General features: G+C 45.5%; 1 protein-coding gene and 1 pseudogene across 2 annotated transcripts in view; both read left to right on the top strand.

The window, feature by feature from the left end:
• STPG4 (sperm-tail PG-rich repeat containing 4) overlaps positions 1-20,313 on the top strand; it is a 349,889-nt gene that overhangs the window by 260,920 nt on the left and 68,656 nt on the right. For both annotated transcript variants that reach the window (XM_078647099.1, XM_078647098.1), the window contains exon 6: positions 20,012-20,066. In XM_078647099.1, coding sequence (XP_078503225.1) covers positions 20,012-20,066 — 55 coding nt within the window. The remainder of the gene's footprint in view (positions 1-20,011; positions 20,067-20,313) is intronic.
• On the top strand, positions 2,044-2,815 carry LOC144761888 (protein phosphatase 1 regulatory subunit 3C-like; annotated as a pseudogene).

The following is a 20,313-nucleotide window of genomic DNA, read 5'->3' on the forward strand; positions in this document are numbered from 1 at the left end:
ATCTACGCCACCCCCCACATTTATTTTCCTCAACTTTCACACTCTACTACCTGATGAGTGAGAAACCTTTAAAAGAAGGCTTGCTCCAATACGTTCCCAGTGTCAATGGGTCAAGGGCAATATGGGTTAGCGCAAAAAAAGGTGTTTTCCAAAATGATTTATGATTGGATCTAGGATCAGAAACCATTGCAAGGTTAAATGTTTAGATCCTTTGTGGGCCCAAAAGAAAGAGAACGTTCTTCTTCGTTGTTAAAGCGTACGCACTCAGAGTGGTTGGTGTTCCTGGAAAAGAACATATAAGTACCACTATTGGGGTACCTTGAATCCAAGCAACCTTCATCTATCTTACTCTGCTCCCTTACGATTACCCCTTGGGATTATGAGCCCAATAAGGGTGAAGAGTTTCTCCAAACCGCTGCCCGTGCGAACTGACTGATAGCCTAGAATCTCTCCTGGAATCTTCTAGGTGAATGTCCAGTCTTTTTCATTTGGACCACTATAGGAACTGCAATTCCTAAGTATGCATTTGAACACCAATGCAAAGCCCGGAGGAAGCCCCAGGCTTATAGGCCAATAGGGAGCGAAAAACGTGTTGGCTATGTCACAACCAATTCGTTCCTGTCTCATTTTGTTTTCAAGAACTCCGAAAGCTAATGAGTCTCCTTTCAAATAAATACTGGATTCAATACAAGGATTTTTCCTCATGATTCTGCATATTCTTACTTGTGCTGGTACACCTCTCAACTACTATATTAATAGGGAAGGAGTTTTCCATTGCCAAGGACAAGTGATCTCATAACTATCCTCATTAGTACACAGAAGAGCATAATATCTGGATCCATTACCCCTTCAAGCTTTACAAAACACAGTTTAACAGGCTTGAAGTTGTTGTACTGCACAATTTACACATTACAGCAACTGACATATTAATGCAGTAAGATATGGGGCTGTTTTGAATATGTTTAATTTTTCTAAACTATACGTTACCACTGCTTTCAAACCTTGCTTTCTTACTAAATTCATTTCCTCTAAAAATGCATCATTTGCCAATCTTTTTTCAATTTGTTTCTCAGGAGGAGGACCCCCAGAACCACCTTTGCCCATTAAGCTTGCTTGCTTCACTCTCTACATAAAGGTCATACCCACTTTGAAATGTAACCAGACACCACTGGTAACACCATCGGCTAAAAAGACCTCATATGTAGCCAAATGTTATAGACAAAAGAGTGAAGCCCCCTAGCCCTCAATAAAAAATGAAATAATGAAAGCAAACTACATTTGGCAGAATAGCTTGTTCATTAGAGATCAAGCAATAATAAAAAGAAGCTAAATGAGGCAATTGGAGATGGAACAAATACATTTGATCACAAATTATTGTATTAGATTAAATTGTATTGCAGCATTTGTCTTACACTTTCTACCCCTGGAGCGACACTGGGAGGCACAAGGGATACGTAAAACCTAAGTAGGATTTGTTGAGCCATGCAAGGCCACTTTGTGTTGCCCTGCATGGCTTGATATATCTTGACTAACGCAAGGCAGCGCAAATCGCTGTCTTGCGTTTCTCTACATCAGGGAGGCATTCCAAGGGTGGAGCGTGGGTGTTCCCACACATCAACCCTTGGAGTTTGGAGCATTCCCAGATTTACCATTAATGGTAGACCCAGGAATGAGTCAAAATGCTATGCCCAGGCGTAACGAGGAAAAATATCTTTATTTCTCCTCATTTCTTCCTGTTTCTATGTGTTCTGCATTCTGCAAAGTGCTTATGTTTGGTTTCTTGATATGTTTTGGCTGATGTTCAGAAGCATTGCAGTATGTTTCACAAAAACAAAAAAAACATAATATGTAGCCAATATGTATGTATTTCTTTTCAAAGCCAACGCCTATTGTAATGTAATGTATTCAAAGTTCCCAAAACGGTTTTTCAGAGTTTGGTTCACAGATGTGTTTTGAAACATATATGCCTCAGAGTACGGCAGAGTGGGGCGAGAGAGGTGGCAGGCACAGGATGTTCAGTGTGATCCCGCCCTGGTTCCAGTCATGCCAGTAGACTTCGCCATGTGGAAATTCCTTGGGGACTCTTTCACCAGCTGCTGGATACATATGAGTACTTAGAGGGTGAAGCCCTCGCATCCCTGTCTGCACCCCAGTTCAATCACAGAGGGCTGGGGGCATAGCCACCAGAAGAAGCGGGTGGTCTTCACCGATATGAAGGGTCCACTCTCTGACCACTGAAAGCATATTCTCAAAGATGGAAGAGGATCTGTGTGACCTGCAGCTTGCACTGACTCACTCCTGACACCTACTACCAAACCATATTCACTGGACTTCCAGCAGCCCGCTTCAGACTACCTAGCTTTTCTCAACCAACTGCAGCCTGATCAGGTCTGTTTGGAGCAGTGCCCGATCTGTAAATGCTCCCTGAGTGGTACTGTCTAGGATTGTAATGTTGGGTTTGGGAAAAAGGTGCAGCTGAGGGTAACGTTCAACTCGTGGCACAACTTCCACGATGTAGCCTGCCTCTACATGCACAACACCTATGCTGCGGTTACTTATACAGACTCCTTCCATGTGGAGCTTCCATGTGCAGCAGCACCACAGGGTGATGTGGAGTTCTGTATGTCTTTCCAGTGTGGTCACACAGTCTACTGGGACAACAATAATTCAGAATTACTGCATCCAATATTGGTGAGGTCTTTGCTTGGGTGCCAGTGAAACTGAAATGCACGTCAACAACAATGGGCTGGCCCTTAGTATGGTCTCTCATTGCCCATTGTGGACAGGTGCTCGCTGCATTGGTCCATATTGGTAGGTTCTACCATGGCAGTTCCTGTTACCAGACTGAGGGGAGGAAACTGGCTGACATTTGACCTTGAGGAGGGATATTGCTGAAGTCAAATAGAGTGATATTGATATGAGTAGATGACTTGGGTCTAAGTTAAAGTGGGTTCTGCAGTATGTGCGTGACACTTCAAAGGTTGAGAGAGGAAATCTTGATGTCTGTGGATGAAGTGTATTGGAGACAATGTTGGCCCTTGGTACTGATTACAAAGAGGTGTGTGGTCTTGGTTGGGACCTAGGTGGGCCACTAGGCATTGTTTACAGGGTGGGTTATTAGAGCGTCTTTCACTGTGATACATGAACAGTGCCTTGTTTGTGTAGTCAGTATGTACGAGGTAGGAGTTGAAGGGGTCAAGTAAGCAGGGGAAAACATTTTTCTGCCCTCATGAGCGCTCTTGAATCCAGTATTTATTCAGGGACTGTGTGAAGGGTATTCCTGGCTGTACTTTCATTGGGAGTAGTCGGGATGGTGTTGGCAGCCATGTTTTCTTCAGGGAGAGGTTCAGGTAGGCTATATTTTCCTTGCTGGCTTGCTTGTCATTGCTTTCATTTGGAGACTAATTCAAAGAGGACCTCTCCCCCCAAATAGTGTGACCATGCACTATTCAGGCAGGACCCTGACGGCAGTGCTTCACCACAAGTTAGTGATAAAGGTCTACTATCTTTTCCTCAGGGGCGAGTTTGCAGACTTTCCTGGATTCCCCGACTACATACTTTACTGCAGACTGGATTCATCCATTGCTACCTTCTATGCTGCTTGTACTCATTCAGAGATTTTTACACCAATTTCTTTGTTACTGCAGAGTGCACTTCCTCCGGGCCCCCTCGTGTGGCAGGCTTGTAATCTTCTTATGGGGTGTTTCAAAGGCAGCCTCTGTGGGCAAATGTCTAAGGGTCTCTGGGTGAGGAGACTGCTCTAGATTGGAAGGAGAACTCCCTGTTTTACTTGGGCATATGATCATCTACAGCTACATGCCTGTCTTCATGCCTGGTCAGTATTAACACCAAATCCCTGACTGTGATATGGAGGGGAAACATATCTATTACTGTTGCTGCTGACAGGTTTGTGAAAGAATGTGTTTTTGTGACTTCAATGACTTAAAAAAAACAATAGACATATTTGTGGACACTGGGGTACATTTCATTCTTAAAGTAATCATAACTTGTGGGCTGTAAGTCTATTTTGTATGAATAATAGATGGGTCCGCCAGGGATCAAGTGTTTTGATGTGTTTTCTTTGATGTTTGCAAATGTGGGAGTCTGTTTGATTTTAGAACCCAACATAACTTTTGGTCTTATTGTGTGAATTTTGGATCCACATGGGCAAGTCTTCTCTTTGGGTGATACAGAAGGCTTTAAACTGAATCCATTGCTCTACAGCCAGCCTGGACAAGGCTTGCCTGGATGCTGACACATGGTCAGATTTCTGAAGATTATACGCAACTCTTACTGCACAGTTTGGGAGCTTTTGAAGCAACTTTATAAGTTAATTAGGGGGGGGCACTAGAGGGCGCGCATGCAGATGGCCGCACGTGAGTGAGGCTCCTGCAAGCCTGGACCATAAATCCTTTAATTATCCTGTAAAACCAACGCCAAACCCGGAATAAACAAGCAGGAGTGAAGAAGACATTGCGTCCCACACTCGACGAAATTTTGGAGGCTCTCCGACCAGCCGGGACGACGTGAGAGGCCGACAAAGAGTTGACCGCAGATGACCTGGGGCCCGTAACAACAGCGGACTGGGAGCCGGAGACTACGCTAGCCCGAGGCTTCCCACGAGGTGCACAGGCCTCGGGCAGGGACTGCCTCGCGCAACTCTGCGCTGCCACCCGGTCGTGGCGCTGGGACTCATGTGCCGCTGAGGCGAGTTGGGAGGGAACCGCCTGCTGTAGCGGACATCCCCGAAGAGACTAAGCTGCCTGCGGTGGAATACCGATTCAGAAAAGGGGGTGGTGATGGACAGAGCATCTGAGTTAAACAGAACACTCATACACAGTCAAAAGATCAGGGCTTGATCCATCACCGTTTTTTAGCTCACTGCACCATCCCAGTTCAGAACCTGGCTACATGCAAATTAGTCTGTCCCTGGCCCAGTGCATCATGGGAACAGGGCAGACCAAACTACCAAGCCAATTCTTTACTGGAAAGGAAACAAGCTTCCGGGGACCAGTTTCTGGCATTGCAGCCGTCTTCGGCCCGGCTTGCTTGAATCCTGATGGTGCAGTGAGCAAGGGACTCATGTCTGAGCATACCCTGCCACTCCTATAGTGGCCAAAACGATTCAGAAAAGGGGGTGGTGATGGACAGAACATCTGAGTTAAACAGAACACTCATACCCAGTCTAAAGATCAGGGCTTGATCCATCACCGTTTTTTAGCTGACTGCACCATCCCAGTTCAGGACCTGACCAGGTTCTGAACTGGGATGGTGCAGTGAGCTAAAAAACGGTGATGGATCAAGCCCTGATCTTTTGACTGGGTATGAGTGTTCTGTTTAACTCAGATGCTCTGTCCATCACCACCCCCTTTCTGAATCGTTTTGGCCACTATAGGAGTGGCAGGGTATGCTCAGATGTGAGTCCCTTGCTCACTGCACCATCAGGATTCAAGCAAGCCGGGCCGAAGACGGCTGTAATGCCAGAAACCGGTCCCCGGAAGCTTGTTTCCTTTCCAGTAAAGAATTGGCTTGGTAGTTTGGTCTGCCCTGTTCCCATGATGCACCGGGCCAGGGTCAGACTAATTTGCATATAGCCAGGTTCTGAACTGGGATGGTGCAGTGAGCTAAAAAACGGTGATGGATCAAGCCCTGATCTTTTGACTGGGTATGAGTGTTCTGTTTAACTCAGATGCTCTGTCCATCACCACCCCCTTTCTGAATCGTTTTGGCCACTATAGGAGTGGCAGGGTATGCTCAGATGTGAGTCCCTTGCTCACTGCACCATCAGGATTCAAGCAAGCCGGGCCGAAGACGGCTGTAATGCCAGAAACCGGTCCCCGGAAGCTTGTTTCCTTTCCAGTAAAGAATTGGCTTGGTAGTTTGGTCTGCCCTGTTCCCATGATGCACTGGGCCAGGGTCAGACTAATTTGCATATAGCCAGGTTCTGAACTGGGATGGTGCAGTGAGCTAAAAAACGGTGATGGATCAAGCCCTGATCTTTTGACTGGGTATGAGTGTTCTGTTTAACTCAGATTCCTATGTCCATCACCACCCCCTTTCTGAATCGTTTTGGCCACTATAGGAGTGGCAGGGTATGCTCAGATGTGAGTCCCTTGCTCACTGCACCATCAGGATTCAAGCAAGCCGGGCCGAAGACGGCTGTAATGCCAGAAACCGGTCCCCGGAAGCTTGCTTCCTTTCCAGTAAAGAATTGGCTTGGTAGTTTGGTCTGCCCTGTTCCCATGATGCACTGGGCCAGGGTCAGACTAATTTGCATATAGCCAGGTTCTGAACTGGGATGGTGCAGTGAGCTAAAAAACGGTGATGGATCAAGCCCTGATCTTTTGGCTGGGTATGAGTGTTCTGTTTAACTCAGATGCTCTGTCCATCACCACCCCCTTTCTGAATCGTTTTGGCCACTATAGGAGTGGCAGGGTATGCTCAGATGTGAGTCCCTTGCTCACTGCACCATCAGGATTCAAGCAAGCCGGGCGGAAGACGGCTGTCATGCCAGAAACCGGTCCCCGGAAGCTTGTTTCCTTTCCAGTAAAGAATTGGCTTGGTAGTTTGGTCTGCCCTGTTCCCATGATGCACTGGGCCAGGGTCAGACTAATTTGCATATAGCCAGGTTCTTAACTGGGATGGTGCAGTGAGCTAAAAAACGGTGATGGATCAAGCCCTGATCTTTTGACTGGGTATGAGTGTTCTGTTTAACTCAGATGCTCTGTCCATCACCACCCCCTTTCTGATGCGGTGGAATACCAGCGCTCCAGGTTCCAGGCTGGGAATAACGAGAGCCGGCACCAACCGCTACGGGGACACTGCCTGGCCCGACCGATGAAGCGATCACAGAGGAGTGCAGGACACTGATCGCAGCTGGGAGCATTGGTCGCAGTGCGGGTACGAGGTGAGGTATCCTACGCCACCCCCCCCCGCAACTGGCTGGTGAACAAGGCGGCCCACGGGAACTCAACTGCTGGCTACACGGCGTGATGGTAGGCCGGTCGCCGGCTGTGATGATGCCGCCTGGATGTGGGTGATATTGGGACCCGAACGGCCTTGAAAGAGACTCCTGGGGCAAATCCACTACCCTCCACTACCCTGGTTAAAAGTACACTGTTGGTGCTACCGGACCCTGCAGCGGAGTGCCCTGCGGGGATTGCGGTATGAAAGGCCGCAGCACAGCACGCAAGCAACAGACCGGAGGCGGTCCCGCCTCGCGTAGCGACGACACACGTATACAGGCCTAAGCCGGCGTCGGCTGACCGACTGGCCTACACGTCCGGGACATCCCTAAGGGCCTGCATCGAACCCTGCTGATACCCCCCCCCTGGAGAGAACGACAACAACCACACAGGGGGAGTTATGAAATGAGCGGACAGCACTGTGACGGACCCTGGACATTGTATTCGCAGCTGGGACGAGCGAAACAAGAATACAGAGTGCTACTCCTTTGCTGGACCAGACAGCAACACTTCGTAACACTATGAGGCCAGGCCGTGCCTACCATTGCCATTGACTGAGAGGCTGCGCAGGGAAGAGGCATCGGATAACGACAGGAGTCCACAGCTCTTTCGGACACGAATATGCAGGAGAGCCCACTGCCTGGCACGCTACATCAGACATGAAGTACGACGATGTACACAGCTAGCGATACCTACACCACCACTGGGGTACTGATAGCACTGAAGACAACGGTCCGCAAAACTTGGGAAGGTAGCTCTACCTCAAGTGCAGGTCTGCAGCACAACGCGAAGCCATATAGAAAGCAGCGCTGGTGCAAGGGCCCCGAACGCTCTGGCCCATTGTTCAACAAGACTGCAGTTTACCCCAGCATACTGCGGATCTCTCGAGTCTGGCTGACTACGCCATCACTTACGTTTCTGAGTCACAAATGCCTGGCGGACGGACGACACAGGGCCTATGACACAAGGCTCCAGCCCTACCCTGAGAAAGTATACCAGCCGTACAAAGCTGAACGCTGCGGGCTCTAGTACTAACCCAACCATGGGCAAACCGGACAATCGTCAGTCAAAGCTCACCTTTGAAGCCCCGTCTACAAAAAAAGGGCTGAAGCCGGCACCGGAAGCTGGAGGATCCGGTAGTCCGAAAGTAACAGGGACAGGGCCCAGCTCTTCCAGTATGGACTTACAGCAGATGGTGCAGGAGATGAGACAGGGCTTCGCTACTGTTGTGGACAAGGTGGATCGTATGTCCTCCAGAAATTTATGCGATTGCGCATAAATTGGATCTTCATGACGAGAGAATCAAGGCGACCGAGCGAAGGATCTCTGACAATGATGACACCACTGCTTCTCATACCACACAACTTGCACGTATCGACAATATTCTTCGCGCGAAGAACAAGGATTTGGAGGCCCGCAGCAGGCATAATCATATACGCGTCACGGGCGTACCAGAATCCACAAACACGGGGCACATGGAAGATTATGTCGAAAAGCTACTCCTTTCTGCGATTGAGTCTGAAGTATTTTCCAAGCAATTTATAGTGGAAAGGGCACATCGCTCTCTTGGACCCCGGCCTAAACCTGGGGCCCCGCTGAGGCCCATCATTGCGAGACTTCTCAACTACCAGGACCGAGATATGGCACTAAGAGCAGCACGCACCAACCAAAATCTGTCTTATGAAGGTGTGCCCTTCTCAATTTACCCAGATTTTACACCAATGGTGCAAGAACAGTGACGTAAATTTCTGGAAGTAAAGAAAAAGCTACGGGCGGTGCAGATCGACTACGCTTTATTGTATCCCGCGAAGCTGCGCGTGACACATCAGGGGAAGCAACAATTCTTTACCAACCAGCAACAAGTAAATGACTTTTTGAAAAATTTGCTTCGAGCGCGCCGTGGGAATGGAGATCGTGATGGGGCACAGTCAGAGGACGAACCGGAAAGGGATGACGAACACTGAAATACTGGTCGATGCCACTTTGCATCGATTTCCAGACTAAGACACTGCACATACAGAACTGGAGGTGCCCGTATCGTTGAGGACTGATGCTGTATGACCGAGATACCATGGACGGGTATTGGACTGTTGGTGGTAACGTATTCCAGGCACCACGTCCCTCCCTTGATTAAGCCCACCCCAGGGTCGATCAGGGTGTAGGGCAAAGGTGAAGGGAGTGGGATAAGTGCACCTCTAGATGTCCCCCAGCGGGAATTCCCCAATGTTTACGTTTGAAGTACTGATGTTACTGGGGGGCTTAACGAATGTTGTGGGAGGGGGTCAGGAAGGGTATTCTGGCAAGTTTGGGAAGCTTTAGTGGGAGGGGGGTGGGGAAAGGGGCAATTCGAGAACCAATGTAATGCATGCTGTTACGGGAAATTTTACAGCAGCTCTACAAGATGGTTATGATCAGACTTGGACTGCTCATGGTTGGGGAGTAATTTGGGAACGACTGAGGAGAGGAGGGAGGGGAGGGATTGTTAAAACGGTGCATTTGAGACACACACACTGGACAGTCGGATACCACTGCAATTGCTGCGATTCATGGATGCCGAGACACAATCAGTCCGGCAATATACAACCAATAGACATTACATATCACAACACTGTCGGATGGTTTGCCTACCTGAGTAAGACACGGGGGCAACGATACCAATGTAAATCAAACTACACATGGCACTAACTGACTTAAACCTTATCACGTGGAATGTACGGGGGCTCAGTGACCCGCGGAAAAGACGACAAGTATTGTCATATCTAGACCGTCATGCTATACATATCGCTTTCTTACAAGAAACCCATTTCAAACATCGCACTGGACACACCTTTGCCTGCAGGTGGTAGACTAATGCGGTCTTTTCCTCTTACTCTACATATGCTAGAGGAACGGCGATTCTTATTAAAAAGGGCACGCCGTTTACCTTGGTAGGTGATAAGCAAGACACTCAGGGACGATACTGTGTGGTATGGAGAAGGTTGGGGCATGTGGCGGTCACTATGGTGTGTTGCTATGGTCCCAATATCGATGACACTCAATTCTTTACTGAGCTATGGGCCACTGTTATAGGCACGGGCCCTGATCACATAATATGGGGCGGAGATTTTAATGTAGCACACGTACCAACCATCAATAGGTCACACCCAGCCCCTCATCACTACACTAGAGCGAGGACTGCACTGCATGCGGTGATTACAGAATATAACCTGATTTATACATGGTGACACCTCCACACCACTACGCGGGAGGGCACCCACTTCACTACACAGGCACAATCTTGGGCAAGGCTTGATTACGTGTTCATAACTCCGCAACTCTGCCATGCGCTCATAGGGGCACAACACTTAGCTAGGACTTACTCTGACCATTCACCTGTGAAGATCACATTGAGGGCGGAGGACCTTGGTCCGCCGAGGTCTGCCTGGCGTCTGCAACCTACAATGCTTCTAGATGCTGTCTTTCAGGATGAGTTGAGGGAAGAGACTTTAGAATTCTTTGCACGCAATAAGGATTCCGTAAACGATGTTGAAACTATTTGGGACGCCTTTAAGGTAACACTAAAAGGGATATGCATTGCAAAAGGGTCAGGAGTCCTTAAAAGCATACTGACAAGATTGAATAGCCTAGAAGCGGAACTTAAGGCACTAGAGGGCTCCCTGGAAAATTGTCCAGATAGACTAACATTATCGCACATATAGGAAAAACTCACAGAATACACTGAGGAGGCTAATAGAGAGGCCAAGTTTAGAGGGCGGCATTGGACTGCTCGCCGATACGGCGAAGGTGAAAGGCCTGGGAAAGCACTTGCTGCGACGGTCAGATTGATGCGGCAACCAAACACTATACTGGAAATTGAAGGTTCGGATGAGCTGGTATATAGAGACACGGCACAAATTCTTAATGCTATTGTTACACATTATACCGCTTTATACACTACCACGAGAGCTGATGAGCTAAATTTGCAAGACTATTTGGAGGATGTATCCTTAGGTTGGCTAAGTGATGCACAGAGGTCTTTTTTAAATGCTCCGTTTGAATTGGACGAAGTGCGCGATGCTATAATGCATATGCAATCAGGTAAGGCCACTGGATTAGATGGAATCCCAGTGGAATTTTATAAAACTTACATTGACTTCATGGCCCCGATATTGCGGGAAGTATATGAAGACGCACTGGAGGTAGGACATCTTCCCCCTTCCATGCGCATTGCGCTTATCACATCCTTGCTAAAACCAGGGAAACCGGCATGTAGTTGGGACTCATACAGGCCCCTGTCGCTGTTAAACTGTGACGTGAAGATACTAGCCAAACTTATTGCTACACGTATCAACCTGCTTCTCCCTAATCTGATTTTACCAGACCAATCGGGTTTTGTCCCCGGCAGGGCAACATCTCATAATACACATACTTTTTTTACGATTATGAATAATGTCCACGAAGACTTACCTATGGCTGCTATATTCTTAGATGCCACCAAGGCCTTCGATTCCCTAGAATGGGACTATGTGTTCAAGGTAATGGAACGCATGGGCTTCCCGACCCTATTCTTGTCCTGGATTAAACTGCTCTATACGTCACCAGTAGCTAAAGTAACTGTTAATGGGAGACTATCCCCAGAATTTCCCATCACAAGAGGCACGAGACAGGGCTGCCCCTTGTCGCCCCTACTCTTTGCAATTGCCACTGAGCCCTTGGCTGCGAAGCTGCGACAACATCATAAAGATAAAGCGTTACAATGTAACCAGCGACAGATTTTGATATCACTGTATGCGGATGATATCACCTTATATATTCGCGATCCCAGCCACAACTGGAACCCCATCCTCAGAGAGTTTGTTCGATTTGGCAAACTCTCTGGCATCCAGATTAACTGGAGTAAGTCGTGTCTATTTCCCCTGACAACATCCACGTTGAAATTTGCTTTGGATTACCCCATTGCCTGGTGTGAGGAGGATTTTAAATACTTGGGTATTCGCATGGCAAAGGACAGAGATTAATTACTTCGGATAAACTATGGCACGACCATGTCCCGTATAACTGATAATATCCCAAGGTGGATCACACTACCGCTGTCGATGGCTGGCAGAGCATCTTTAATAAAAATGGTGATTTTACCACAATTGCTTTACCTTTTCCTGAATGTACCGTTCTATCCTGGATGGTACTTCTTCCAACAACTTCGGTCAGAACTCACTCGGTTGGTGTGGAGAGGAAAGACTGCGCGCTTAAAGTGGGATACCCTCATTCGGCCGTACAATCAAGGCGGATTTGGTATTCCAGATTTTGAAATTTATTATTACTCTGCTCGAGCACACTATGCCTATTTCTGGATATACCAGCCTCGGTATATGCCACAGGTAGCAGCAGAACACTGGCTTGCTCATCCAATCCCAATACAAGGAGCATTATACACCCCTTCCCAAGGGAGAGATCGGACGCCGTCGACGGTGATGAGCACTGTCAATGCGTGGGCTCGCTTAGGAGCCATGCTAGACGCAGCTATGATATATTCACCTTTATTACCGCTCACCTATCACCCAGACATGCCCCTGCTACAGGAGATAATCTTCCACAAACTCGCTAAACGCTTCCATATCGCAACATGGGGGGACTTATATCATGCAGGGACATTCCGTGCATTAGACCATTTTTGCTCTGGCTCACGCCCGTCTCCTCTCGACACCTTCCTTTACATTCGACTGCGTCAAGGACTGAAATCAATTACACCCGATTTTCCTAATGAACCTGAAGTCTTTGCGCCACTACACTGTATACTTCAGAATGAAATTCCTAAAAAACTAGTGTTGACAATTTACCGGACAGTACACATGTTGAAAGACAGGCAGCCACTTGCAGCTAAGGCAAAATGGGAACACGAATTGGGTGCTGAGCTCACAGATAAGCAATGGGAATTCTGCTTACAACAAACTGAACGCGTCTCGCCGAGCAGCAAATTTAGAATAATACACTACAAATTTATACACAGGCTATATTACACTCCTGTCCGCATGCACAGGTTTCACCTGCGTGACAATAACACCTGTGACAGATTTCACGCTCCTGGGGCCGACTTCTTGCATTTGGCGTGGGAGTGTGAGGGTGTGCAGACTTATTGGCGCCAGGTGTTTGGAGCGATATCCAAGATGGTAAATACAGTAGTGGAACCCTCCCCAGTCCTTGCCCTGTTGGGATACATAGAACCAATACAGGCAACACACCGTAAATTCATTGCACTAGCGTTCCTTGTGGCTAAAAGGAGAGTGGCGTGTAGGTGGGGAAGAGGTAGAGCCCCCAAATTTAAGACTTGGCTACAAGATCTTACATATTGTCAGGAACAGATTGCTACCTATGCTGAACTATTGCCAGTTTCTTCAAGGCCGGCTGATATCTGGGCTCCACTGCAGTGCTATCTACTAGAGAGAGATGACCCTAGTAACGCAGAGACACCACACGAATCACGATCATAATGCCTCCATGTAATAGTTCACAACACGTCCTCGTAAGAGATATGGTACAGCGAAGTTAGGATCTGAGTACAAGATTGAGAAGTGGCTGCTCGATGATATAATACAGGCTAGATGAGTTGACCTGAAGGGCTCGAACTGATTGGATTACTCGCTTTTTACCTAAGGCCTCTTTAAGCATGTGTGAATTCTTAATTCTATAATGGACTAAACTGAACATTTGTGTTGCTGGTTAGATTTGTTGCCTTGTGGCATTCACATATCTGAACGGCCCGAAACCTAAGGGGGAAGGTCTTTTGTGCTGATTGGGAGATTACATTGATATGTTTTTCTTACCATGTTGATGTGCCCGGCTACATGTACGAATTGATGCCTATGAGCTGTGTTGTGTATACATAAATGCACCTACCTGTTTTTCTCATTGAAAAAACCTGAAAATAACGTTATTAAAAAAAAATAAAAAAATAAAAAGTTTATAAGTTAATCAGGCATGTTCAAATAGTGGCTGTGACATCAGTGAAGTCTAGTTAGAATACATGTTCCGATCATTACACTATGCATCTCACTTAGGAGAAAAGACAGGATTTTTCTCAAGAACCACAACGAGTGCAAACATGTGGACACCACAGACATATGTAGGAGTTTTAGAGAGGCTCCTTTGTCAATATTCACCACAGGTAAGCAGGGAGGATCAATGAATATCGACCAGAGATTATTGTCTCAGCATATCTAGTGATTTTTTAGGATCAGGAGCACTGTCTTATGTGCATTACATTCTAGAAAGTTATGCCCCATCCACTAGTTAACTCATTCCAGGCACTGCCTAGTGTTTACAGCTAATATGGCTAATATGGCAGCTAACATGGCAGCTAGCATGGCCAGCCTAACAGTAAGCTATGCATCCTCAATATATGACAAAACCCACAGGCAAAAGACCTAAGCAAAGATGAAAGTGGCCAAACAGAGATATTAAATAATATCAGAGATAACAGTGAAGATGAACCCTAGGACACCTCACTAAGCACCTTCCATTTTCCTCTCCTCAAAGAGGGAAGACTTAAAGACTGAGATCTTCCTGACAGGAATGACGTAAATCGCTTTAAGACAAGCCCTCTCGTGTCTATGGCCCACATTATAAGCAGCCTAACAAATGGTGTGATATTTATCACACCTGATACAATCCGACTCCACTGAGATGGAATTTATGAGATGCACTCAATACCAGCTAATTACAACTTGTGGGCAATAACATAGGTATCTTGGTGCCTCTGCACCAATACCTGCATGTTCCAGTAAATATAGGCTGTTTTCCCCTAATAAATATCTGCATGTTTGGCCTGCTGATATCTGTCCCAAAGTCCATAATTGCATGTGTGGTGGTATTTCACAATTACCCGGGCAACTTTTAATGAGGACCTTAGTATTATCATCATTGCAGCAGCAGTAATTTTAACAAATGTGGTTTAGAGATCCAACAGGATTACTCTTACCACATATCCCTCCTCCATAGCCTTCTAGGTCAACTAAAGTGATAACAAAGTTGTGCCCTGGATAGAAACTTAACTGCCAGTGTCCGAGACCATTACCCACCTCAAGATAATTGATAAACTGCCTAGACCACAAATTCCCCAAATATTTCTCCAAAGCAGGAAGAAGAGTAGTATGGTGATAGTAGTTCAGACCATGGGGTTGATACTAGGTTTCTTAATCAGTGGCCAAACTACTCCATATTTCCAAACATCAGCAATCCCCTTGGTGGCCACACTTGTATAAAATACACTGGCCACTCTTCCCGATAAACATGGGCAAGAATATCTAATACTTTCCCTGGTCATCAGTCGTTCAATGAACCTGATTTGACCATTTGAATCAAGGTCTCAATTTCTTCTGCAGAGGTAGGAGAAAAAGTTTCCAAAAGAGAGCCAATCCATTCTTCATCTAGTGCATGTATAAGTGGATCTTCAGAAACGTCATTACCTGTAGTGCTGTTGTATATGTTTTCACTCTTTGTGGTGAAAAGGGTGGTTAGCTCATCACAAACCTCTTAAAATCTTGGAAGAGTGCTTGCTAAGCTTGATTATTAATGAAAGCCTTTAAGGCAGCAAATAGTTGCTATTGCTTATTGTACCTAAACAAATTCTCTGGTATAAAACCGCTGATATAAGCTTGCCTTTACCTATTCAGAAAAGCAGCAAAGCTTTGAAATGCTCTCAAGTCATAGTCAAGAAACATCAAAGACTACCTGAATTCAGTAAGGCCTGAATATGTGGCTCCTCCTAAACTGATGATGAAGAATCACAACCTGCAGAAACAAATGCTTACCATCAGTAGAAGAGGAGAATGGACACGATAAACCTGAAACTGGAACAAATTATGTGAGGATGGTAGACAGAACAACGCCCACTGCTATTTATCAATCTTCTTTATATTCCTCTACATTTCAGTGCAGAAACACAGCATGCACATCCTCTGCCATACAGGCATGAGACTAAACCATATACTACGTGGGTCACACTGCTAAAAGTACAGTTGATTCTCTTGTGGTGCTATTTGCAGTGGATTAGGACAAATATGGCTGAGAGCACTAAGAGATAGCACCATCTTGTCTGTGCTCTGTCCATGCCTCCAACAATTTTTTAATGACACTTCTGTGTAACATTTCTATTCATTATTATCCTCCTGGGGAATAATGAGATTAACTTTTATGACTTCAATTGAAATACAGTGACAGAACACAGAAAAAGGATAGGAGAAGGGCACCAGTGACCACCAGTTAGGTTGTGGCATTAGCTCCTTTTGAAATGATCAGTAACACCACTCTCCTAATGCCTGAACTATCTATCCTGTCCACTGCACATACAAGCTTGCCTCCAGTCATTACATGCAATTATAAAGTAACTTTGTAACACCACGATGGTGGGATACACATTGATCACACAAATGAACACTAGTTTGTTGCATCCTTCTAAAACTAAAGATAGCATTCCAGTATGGCAGAGAAGCTGCACCCAGCTGCTGAGGGGGACAAGAATGTACTGGAAATTGCTTGCATACTATCTCTTGGAGACTATCGACCTTGCAGTCTCGTGCCAAGTACCCGGCTCAAGTTCAATGCCTGCATGACTGAAATTACCCAATGTATAAAGCTGTACACTACCAAGACGAAAATCGTGACCTTTGAGAAGAGCACATCACCATTGATGCCCCACCTCTCCACCTGGTGGTCAGCAGAACTAGGACCGACACCCACACCAAGAAGTCAACATGGCCACCGACTCAGTACATTCACTGCCGTATGCTTCCATACCATGAAGATGCTGAGGAAGATTTTCAAATGGCTCCCAGTCTGCACCAGGGAAACCGTCATGCACGTCCTGGTCACAAGCAAACCGGACAACTGGAACACCCTATATCGGGGAACAGCCTTTACAATGCGGTTGTTACACCGCGTGCCGTTACAACGCGTTTTTTTTCAACGCAAGTCATTACCATGACTTGCGCTGGAGGGCGCTGCAGGACAAGGAATTTTTTAATTTACTATCCAACACCTTCCCTACTGTACGCAGGCAGGTGTTAGAATAGTAATTTAAAAAATTCCTAAGTCCGCACCCCTCCAACGCAAGTCGTGGTAACGACTTGCGATGAAAAAACTGCATTGTAACGGCACGCGGTGTAAAAGCACGCGTTGTAAAGCCGTACAACCCCCTATATGATGGGATCAACAAAAAACTCACTGCTTATCAGAGCAACTCAATTACAATAACTTTACGGTTATGTATGAAATACAAATCTTGTCAACTTAAGGGTAGTCCCCAAACCACTGTGCAGAGAGTTTACATTGTCCAGGTAGGAGGGCCAAGGTTATCTTTATATTGTCCAGCAAAAATGCACATTATGTGGCACTTTGTCTGGCAGCATTATTTTCATCTGTTTGACCTAGAAGCAACAATGTTGATGAATTCTGCATATTTTAGACATTTGTGTCAAATTCAGTAAATCCATAACTATGCTGTAATGGCTGCAGCCACAAATTCACATAAATCCACCGATCTCACCATTGTCTATTATTTTTATCAAGAATTTATTTGTGACAGATAAACAAAACCTCAACATTTGTATTCCAGGCAATGCCCATTGTTAGATGCACTTTGAATAAAACACTTTGTAATATAAAAAATACACAATGGGAACCTTATCATTGCCAGGCTGCTGGTGACATTTACAAACTACGGGGCAAAATATATCACCAGAAACCCTCAGTGATAATGTTGGACCAGATTACACAGTTAACCATTATGCATGCTCTGTATGTACTCATCTTTAAACCAGTGTGTATATGAAAATAAATAAACCTCAACTTTCAACAAGAGGCAACTCAATTAGGTGCTATACGTGTATAACAAATAAATACCAAAATAATGTGCTTTCGGTCTACTCATTAGACAGCATGAGGAATGCAGTCCAATGGCTATGTTGAAACATCAACAGAACATGAGTGTTACCAAAGAGTGGTGAAATCAAACGTTTGAAGCTTTTTTGAAAGTTGTATTACATCAACTAAGGAAGGAAGTGTGGGAAATCACTTAATCAAAATGTGCCTAAAACTTAAATGTGTGAGATGCTCGTGTGTGTGTAGCAAAACGATTTAAGCCACCACTTGATTAATACAATCTTGTATCATTTTCCATCACCTCCCAAAATGTGCAATGCACTGTTCCTCTCGGGCTAGATCCATGCTATACAATACCAACACATGCATGCTTGTACATTGTGACCAGGTACCCAGCTTATTATTCTATGTGAATACCCCTTCCTTTTGAGATGTTGGGGAGCCCCCCTCATTTTGTCACCGCCAGATAGAAGTCCTCGAAGGTTTTCTTTATCCCGGTTTATTCTTCACACCCAAGTCTACTTCTCAATGTCTGTGTGCGCACTTTCTTGGGCACATTGGGAGATTCGCTCCACACACAACTTCTTGTTCCCTGGAAGCATTTTATCATTAAGTAGTTCATGCTACTGTTAATCAAAAAATACACTTTTCCAGTAAGCCTTCAGTGCTTTCTTTTCTGTGCATCAGACATGCATAGGACTCGCTTGGTACCAAACAATGTGAAGACTTCCAAAGCTTGCAGGTCTGGTGAACATTCTCTGTGCTCCAGCAGTGCTCTGTGTTTAAGGGGAATGTAGAGGAGAAGACAAAAGATGTGGCTTTAATGTGCTAAAGCAGGAAAGAACTGGCAGGCACATATGCATTTTCCATGCATTAGCACATTAAACCAGAACTATTGGCCTTCCAAATGAATATTTTACTTCTGTCTCTGTCCCCAGTGTGCCTAATGGTAGCCCCACCACCACAGTTTAGTAGTAGCCTCCCTTCCAAAGTTCGGGTCTAGTTGTGCTCCTGATTCTTAGTGACAAATTACACTTTGCCCATTTGTAAAATCGATGTGCTGACATATTGATCTGTGCAATGTTATCCATCTTTTGACAGATGGGTTTTTTGCCTTCAGTGTTAATAGGAGTTTCTTCACATCAGCGAATCAACGTCGAAATGGATCGTCATGGACTCGCAGATTCTGTTTTTTCATGCATCTGCAAGGGTATATTTACCTTTAGGGGCATATGTTGGTAGCCGTTTGCGATTCACAAACGCCGAAATTCGGCGAATTTCGGCGTTTGCACATCGCAAACGGCGTTTTGCTATGTAGGTGCATATTAGCAAAATAAGGAATCGCAAAAATTGCGATTCCTTATTTTGCTCAAGCATTTAAGGAATCTCAATTTTGCGATTCCTTAAATGCTTTGTAGGAGTCAATTAAAAAATGTGATTCAGGCTTAAGGAATCACAAAATACCACCTGCTCCAAGTAGATGGTATTTTGCGATTTCCTTTAAAAATGCATTTTAAAAAAAAATTCAAAGTGCTAAGGGCATGTCTGTGCGCCACATGTACTTACAGGCACATTCCAGGGGTGCAACAGGTGTCTTTTGGACACCCTGGCACCCTTGGAATTGCGATTCCCAAATTGCGATTTTCTCATAGAAAATCGCAATTTGAGAATGTATCCCCCTTCATTCCTATGGGCCTGTTGGCCCATAGGAATGAATGGGATACTCATTCCTTAATTGCGATTCGCAATTTGCTAATCGCAATTAAGGAATATTAGGTAATCGCAAAACAATTGTGAATTATTACCTACATTCCATTTTGCGATTCTCAAATACCGATTCCTTAAAAATCGCTATTTCAGAATCGCAAAATGGAGATTACCTACATATGCCCCTAAGTCTTTCTAGGTCAGGTACTATAGATTGCGCTTCTTACCTACAGGCTATGCTGAGGCATTCAGAAGAATTTTACTGACACAGTGTAAATTCTTTTCAGGTACTTTAACTGTAAGAGGAGACAGAAATGAAACCGCTACTCTCAAAGAACTAAATTTACTAGTCACCCACTTAATTTCACATACTTTTGCTATGACTAAAACAGTTTGGAATAATTTCAAAAAACACTTTGAAACTATGAAAAATGCAAGATCAAATAATCTCTCTTTATATTTTATTGTTCCTCCCCCTTTTCTAGGCACTTTATGTTTCGCTCTGCAGTCCAGAGGTTTCCAACCACATACTTTGTTCCTGTGAGTACTTTTGACTTTTAATAATACAATAATAATACAGAGTTTTGTAGAGCGCGAACAGCTACCTCACAAGGAGGTGTCCCGGTGCTATAGTAACAGTGTTGTGCCCGTTTAGGCAGAGAGCTGGGATCTATCATGGTGTCTAGTGTGGTTGGGCGAACAACCAGGTTTTCAGTAAACGCTTGAAACATGCTTCGGATGGGGCCTGTTGGAGAGCAGGGGGTAGCGAGTTCCATAATGACGCCAC

The sequence above is a fragment of the Lissotriton helveticus genome, chromosome 6 (assembly GCF_964261635.1).
Source record: "Lissotriton helveticus chromosome 6, aLisHel1.1, whole genome shotgun sequence".
NCBI classification, from domain to species: Eukaryota; Metazoa; Chordata; class Amphibia; order Caudata; family Salamandridae; genus Lissotriton; species Lissotriton helveticus.